The sequence below is a fragment of the Camelus dromedarius genome, chromosome 3 (assembly GCF_036321535.1).
Source record: "Camelus dromedarius isolate mCamDro1 chromosome 3, mCamDro1.pat, whole genome shotgun sequence".
In the NCBI taxonomy this organism is placed as follows: Eukaryota; Metazoa; Chordata; class Mammalia; order Artiodactyla; family Camelidae; genus Camelus; species Camelus dromedarius.
In genome coordinates, this window is record NC_087438.1 from 46,641,444 (window position 1) to 46,649,031 (window position 7,588).

General features: G+C 37.0%; 1 protein-coding gene across 6 annotated transcripts in view; it reads left to right on the plus strand.

Annotated features, from left to right (window-relative positions):
* OCLN (occludin) overlaps nucleotides 1-4,866 on the plus strand; it is a 45,757-nt gene extending 40,891 nt beyond the window's left edge. For all 6 annotated transcript variants that reach the window (XM_031446452.2, XM_031446467.2, XM_031446459.2 and 3 more), the window contains 2 exons: nucleotides 1,171-1,212; nucleotides 2,731-4,866. In XM_031446452.2, the coding sequence (XP_031302312.2) occupies nucleotides 1,171-1,212; nucleotides 2,731-2,832 (144 nt within the window). In that variant the 3' untranslated portion in view covers nucleotides 2,833-4,866. The remainder of the gene's footprint in view (nucleotides 1-1,170; nucleotides 1,213-2,730) is intronic.
* Nucleotides 4,867-7,588: the final 2,722 nt, after the last annotated feature.

A 7,588-nucleotide genomic window follows, 5' to 3' on the forward strand; every position in this document is an offset into this window, starting at 1 on the left:
CTTACCTGCTTAGCTAATAGAACAAAATCCAGAAGTAGAAGGTGCTGAGTCAGAGGTTATGTACACTTAAACTTTTGTTGCAAAACTGCCCTCCAGAACGATTATATCAGCTGTATTCCCACTAGTAATGCTCTAGAGGGCTCCTTTGAACCACATCTCACTAACATTTTCGTGCCTGAAAAATTATTGCCTCATGTTTTAGATGCTAGTATTTAAACTTTTAAAAAAATCACATTATATATTTATTTGAATTTCATACTCATTTAATGAAAGACCTTTGCCATTTTTAATTGGGGTTACCTGCTTTTCAGCTTTGAAGTATTTGCTTCTCACATAGTTTGATTGATTTATCTTTTTCTTTTATGGCTTCTGAATGGTATCATAAACCTTTCTCAATTCAGTGAATGTTTATTCATTGTTACTGTGTCCTTGATGTGGAAATGCTGTGATTAGAACGACAAATCACATTTCTGCCCGCAAAGAACTCCTGTTCAAAGAGAGAAACTGACACCTAAGCAACTTAGACAATGTGACTAAAGCTATAATTACATTATGTAAAGAAAGTCCTGTAACTGTTCAGAAAAGGAGTAAAGTCTGCTGGAGGTCTGAGAGTTTAGGGGCAGCTTCATTGAAAGGTAACCATTAGAAATTCTCCAGATAGTAGGGGAGGTACATGAGTACAGATATATGAGAAACATGTTGGAAATCTGGAGGCATTAATGTGTTTAATTTTTTTAAGGAATTGCCAATAATGGACACTGAGACTGGAAAGGTAGGAGACTAGATTAGTAGAGAAGTTAACGGGGCGCTCAGACCAGTTTTACAATGGGATATAACCTGATCAGAGCCGTGCTTTAAGAGAAACCCCTCTGGGGTCCACGTGGCATGTGGACTGGTGTGGGGAGAGATGAGAGGCAGCAGAACAAATAGGTACCTACCTGTGTGAATGGGACGTGAGAAGTATGTTAATGTCATAAATTTCCCATAACTGGCTTCCTTCGGGCCCTTCTGCTGACCGTAATAGTTTTGAGAACTTTAAGACTTCATTATTTTAATACCCTATATTTTTGTCATAAGCTGGCATTTTTAACTCCAAAATATAACATCAGGAGTGTTGTTTTTGAAAGAGAAAATGCCCACTAAACATATTCCTTTGTTTCTCATTAACAGGCTGCTGCTGATGAATACAATAGACTGAAGCAAGTGAAGGGAGTAAGTGTCCTGGGTTGTAAGATGCTTTTAGGGAGAACATTCCTATCATGTGTTTTTCATTTAACCTTTAGAATGAATACCTTGTTGTACATGCACTGATTAGAGACAAAAGGCCCTATAATTGCAAGATGAAAACTGTAAGAAGTTGGAACCTTAAATTCAGTTGTTTGCAGATACAACCAACCCTGATTAAAAAAAAAAATTTTTTTCCAGCACCTAGCTTAACCCCTGCCATCCCATGCTCCTGGGCACTCCAGGCCGAGGGGTCTCAGTTGGCCTAGAGTTACGGGCCTCACCTTTGCGCCACCCCCACCCTCCATGGAAGGGGCGGCCGGGCACAGCTGCTGTGAGTCCACATCCTCGTGTGTGTCTGTCCACACTTTTTAGGCGCCACGCCAAAGGCCAGCCCTCTGGCCCCAACACCTATTTTGGAAGTCCCCCGTGGCCGTGTGTATGTCAGTAACAGTTGTACAAAATAAATTCTATTTATCACTATTGTAAAAAAAAAAATTTTTTTTTTAGGTTGAAGTATACGTACAGAAAAATGCACCAGTCAGAATTGTACAGCTTGGTAAATTTTCACAAAGCAACCAAACCCCTTTGTACCTGACACTCCACTAAAGAAATACATTTCCTAGTACCCCTTGTGTGCTTGTCCGGTTTTTACCCTCATCCCAGGGGTGACCACCACCTTAAGTTCTAACACCGTAGATTAGTATTACCTATTTTGAACTTTATGTAAATAGAACCATACAGTATGTATTTTGTGTGTAATTTCTTTAGCTCAGTACTGTTTGTGAGATCCATTCATGTATTGGCATGAAGCAGTGGTTCATTTCTTAAGTGTCTGTGCACGTGGGCTCATATTTGTTAGGTATATACGTAAGAGTGAAATCGCAGGGTTGTTGAGCGAGTAGGGATCCAGCATTGGGTATGGACTGTCAGCAGCATTGCTGGTTTGTGCCAGTTTACATTTTCACCAAGCAGTGTAGATGCCTGTTGCTCCATATCCTTGCCAACACTGGGCATCAGTCTTTGTTGACTTAAAACATTTTTGTTTTTAAAAGATTTTATATTAATTTTTTTTAATTGCAAAACATCAAGATTTTGAGTTCAAGAGTTTAAAAGCATATACAGTAAAATTTCCTGTCTCATTCCCCATTTACCCAATTTTCTTAAGTCAGCCCAGATCACCAGTTTCTTGTTTTACTGATTTTTTTTTTTTTAGGTCATGTGTTAGCAAAAAGGCCAATAAGTTTTCTTGGTGATTTTACACATCATTAAAATTGAGTTTATTGTTTGTAAAACTCAGGTTAGAGGTGAGATGGAGCAAAGAGAATCAGCTGCCCATGTAGTTAGAGATACTGCCAGAGGCCTATTACGTTATTTCATCCAACACTCCCAGCAATTCTCTATGACTATTACTCCCTGTGTTTTTGTTCACCTCTGCCTTCCCAGCAGCTAATACATAACTCATTTTTACTTTCAAATTTACCTGATTTTTTTTTCTCTTTTTAGTCTGCGGATTACAAAAGTAAGAGAAATTATTGCAAGCAATTGAAGAGCAAATTGTCACACATTAAGAAGATGGTTGGAGATTACGACCGACGGAAAACATAGAAGGCAGACGCCACATGGTTTGAGAGATGAAGTGTGTAACTGACATCTGTGCAGTGTTGTCAGGAGTCAAGTGACTTTGGACTCTAACCCAGGAGGCCAAGCCTTTGTGATCATTACAGAGTTTTGGTAGCTTTAATATCATCAGTATTAAAGCATTCTATAAATAGCTTTTGGTAATCAACTGGGCTGAACACTCCAAATAAGGATTTTTATACTTTAAACATTGTTTCTTGTATTAAGAACAAAAATGTTGAGGTCTTTAACCCTTTCAGGAAGGTCCCAGAGTGAACTGTGCTGTGAACTTTCACACCCCAGCCAGTCAGGTCTTAATACCTAAGTGTGCTTATTGGGTCTCGATAGTTTAATCCTCCCAGAATTCCCCCTTTAGATAACTGTTATTTATAATCATTTCTTTTCAGATAAGGAAACTGGGCCCCTGCAATTAAGTCTCTGCAGCGAAACTGCTTGTTTCCGGGCTTGCAGTTTTGGTTAAGTCTGTTTTATGACTCCAAGGATAAAGTCCTTGGCCTTTTCATATTTTAGTTTCTATGGATACTGCATTCTGCCAGCCTCCTTGGTGATTTTTTTTTCTGTGTGTAAGTGCTTAAGAGCTTTTTATTTCACGTTATCCTGGTAATAAAGATCATGTAAAATAACAAATGTGTGAAATTTGAAGACTGTAAATATATGTTTACTTTTTAAAAATCAAAGTTTAAACCTACTGGGTTAGAATTTTGTTGTATATTTTTTAATGCTTTTTATCTTTTATGGTTTACATACTTTTTTTTTAAACCAACTAGTCTTTTCCATTATGTCAAAGTATCCCATTACATTTATAATTCAATTGTGACTTGAATTATATCTTACGGGAATGTTCAAGTTCTGTACATATTTTATAATTATTAAACCTGTTGTTTTCTTTCCGTAATGTACCTTTTTGACGTCATTAGTGCTGTTAATATTAAGCTGTGGAAAACTACACTCAGAAGTTGTATCTGTTATTGTTTTAAACTATTTTGGGTGCTGTGCTGGTTGGTAGTTTCCTAAATCCTTTGGCTAACGGAAGACTGATTTGTCTGGAAATGTAATGCAATATCATAAAACACCAAATTATTTGAAAGGGTGCCCTTAAATCTGAGCACATTTTTTTCAATTCAGATTTTTACTGGTAAAGTAAAATTAGCTGATAATACTGGGAATATAGCTAACCAAGTTGATTGTGATTATCCCCTCAGTTTAGAACTCTTTTTCTGAAAAATTTTTTAAGAAAAAGTTTTAAATTAATCTTTAGTATGCAATTCAGACGTTTAAGTATATAATTTTTAATATACAAGTCTGAATCATTTTCCAAAGATAAATTCTTAAATAAGGTTTCCATTATAACACTGATTCATTTCTTCAGGTTGAAGAAATTCTTAATTTTCTATGGCTGTACATACTTACTACAAAAGTAGTAAATAGTTTATACTTTTCATGCCTTTTGGATTCACAGGAAATGGTAAGGATTCTATTGAACAACCTAAGTGATTTTTATGTGTGTTAAAATTTAAACTCTTTGTTCTTGGAAGTCAACATGCTCAGTTTACGAAGGCAACTTTGCCAGTGTTCCAAAAAAAGTAAAACCATTCACCTGAATGTAGAAAATCAAATAGCACACGTTTTCATTGTAAAATTGTGCCATAAAATTGGACTTGGAAATTTTTTTAAAAATCATTTTTCAAATATGATACACTAAAGACCACTGCAGAAACCAGGATCAGGGTGTTTTTGTTAGGATTGGCGTTAAGCAGCAGGATATAACTTTGAAAAACCACTCAGGCAGTTTTCTAGTCTGGAAAATCAAGGTTTAGATTAAATTTGGGAGGTCTTCCCATCTCTGACCTTTTGTGCTCATGTTTGCTTTCTGCTTTCTGCTATAAACCATTATTCCAAAGATTTTGTTGTGAAAGCATGCGGTCCATCTGATGAAGGTTCGCCGCATAAAGTGATTCCCTTACATGTGTATTTCTGTATTAAAAGTAAGAAAGATCAATATTTTAATTTGTCTTATTTTGAAAAATTTAAAGAAATACAAAGAACTATAAACATGTAAACTCACCACCCAGAAATAACAGGTGTTAATATTTTGTCATATATGCTTTGTATTTTTTTGAAATAATTTTAAGTCTGTAAGTATAGTAAAAGTTACATTGCATACACATACATGAAATCTCATTTAATCCCTACAACAATCTATTGACATAACTTTCTCATTCTCATTTTGCAGATGAGAAACCTAATGATTTGATAGATCAATTAGTCCATTGTCTTATTAGCAGGTGACTAAACTAGGGTTGGAATGGTCTGTTGGAATATTGGTGTCTCTACTCCCATTCTAGGTTGACTTTAATAAATTAATGAGTTGGACAAAGTGGGATTGCTCTGTCTGCTGTTAATAAAATAATCCTATTATAATTTTTAGCGCATTTTAAGTACAGTGGGCCCTTGAAAAATTTAAGTTTAAACTGCATAAGTCTACTTAGATGTGGATTTTTTTTTCACTTAACTTGTACTATACTACTACACGACCCACAGGTGCAGCGTGCCCTCTGTAACGTTGTATGTGGATTTTTGACTGCTAGGAGAGTCAGTGCCACTAACCCTCTCCTTGTTCAAGGGCTAACTGTACTTTTGGTTAACATAAAGTGCTTCATATGGAATATATGAAGTATCTGTGAAGGCCTGAATGGGTATGCAGGTGCAAAGAAGGGTCAGGGCTGAAGAGTACTTTAATCATGGCTCCAGGGCCCTTAGCTTCAGTTGGGGTGGAAGCAGACATTCTCCCAGCTTCAGCACTGGGATGGAAGTGTCTCCCCTCCTGACATTTTCAAAGGCTCAGCTGGGAGAATCAGAATTCAGTCTCTTGGCAGCTCATGGTTCTATTACACTATACCATGTCTCTTCTTATGTAAAAAGACAAGTAAGTTAAATGGAGGACTACATCATCCCTCACGTGTTTCATGTTAACATTTCTTCTAGTGGTGATAGTTATCACAAAAATGCCTAAGTAACTTGGGCAGTATTTAGAAAATGTGTTAAAATAATGTCACTTGGGAGTTAGAAAAATAACATGGACACACAACCATGTTTTTTTGTGACAGCAACAAAATGTGGAACCAGGTCCCCAAAATTCTGGTTGCTGCCACAGGACCCACTTGCTTCTCCTGCACATGTTGTCCCATTGATTTGCCCTCCAGCAATTACTTGCTGTGTGACCTTGGACAAATTACTTAGCCTTCCTGTACCTCAGTTTGCTTATATGTAAGAAAGATATTTGTACCTCGTCTCATGGTCGTGATGAAGGTAGTTTTGTCAGAAAGTAATAACTGGCCAGTGACACCTATTTCCCAGAGCCAAACAGTGAGACTTTAAACAAGTTTTTAGAAAGCAAATTGGGTTCTAAAAGTACATGTAGTGTCCTAATCCTATATGCTCGGTGTATGCTGGGTGCAGCTTTACTGTGTAAATTCTTTTGAATTTTAGGCAGATAACTGCATTAGGCTTGGCATTGTGATTTTTTAGAGATGATGAGCAAGGACTTTAAGAGATAGTACAGAGTTTATATATCAAAATAAAGATTATCAGATACTGTTATAAGCAATTCTGGAGGTTTTAATGAGTCTCTCGAATGATTGAGAATGTATTGCAATTGGCAGGTTCACCTTACACAGTCTTTGGAGTTGTACACTTAGAATTTCAGCTTGATTCCACTGGCTGAGCTGTTCATGAACTTCCGAACTCCATGGATTGTGTCCAGCCACCCATGGGCAGAGAACAGATTGTTCCGTTCTTTTATAGTTGTTCCTTAGTTTTACAAGTTGAAACATTTGGCTAGGTTAGATCATTGTACACAATTAAAATACTGTGTCATAATTATGGCAAAAGATTACCATGGATTTATGCATGTTTTGTTTTGCCTTAGTACCATTCCTACTTCAGTCAAGATCTGTGACTGAAGTAAATTCAAGGGAGAGTAAATTTTACAGGTGGGAAAAGCTTGAATGATTCAGCCTCCCGAAGCACATATATGCTTTAATTTAAATTTATTGGAGAGTCCTCTGCCCTTTTCCTGGTTTTTCATAAAGCCTTCCTGGATAGATGGATAGTAAATATAAATGAGAAACGTGGGGCTTGGGGTTTTGGTTATTTGTCCTAAAGGTATGTATCCCATCTTGGAATAGTATGGCCAGTTAGGTCAGAAGGAGAGAAAAGTGTGGAGTTTTTGGAAAGAAGGAAAAAGTGGAGTTTGTGTATGAGTCCTGGTAAAGCAGTCAAAGATCGGGAGGAGTGGCAAAGATGGAAGCCAACCAGTACTGGACATAAGTAATGCTAATTTTCCAACCTCTTTTTAAAGACAATACTAGAACTAAACAATAAGACCTTGTCTTCTGGGAGGAAATAAAAGGAGCTGGTTATGGAGTTGCCACTAGTTAATATGTAAGCCCTATAGGATAGGTGGGAATATCTTCATTTTATAGATCAGACTTGGGTTGTGACTTGCTTGAGGTCACCAAGCTAGTGTGGCTGAGCCTGATTTTTCTTTCAAGCCTGCTCTTTCTACTACTATGTAGAATGGTTTCTGTTTATGCTTTCAAGGGGGCAGAATACATGCAAAGATTTTGGTACCAGCAAAGTAATATAGACAACATATGGTGATGGGGAAGCAAAGAGACTCCAGCTCCTGCAATTCCTTTTTCCTTTTCCTTTCCTGGGCGTG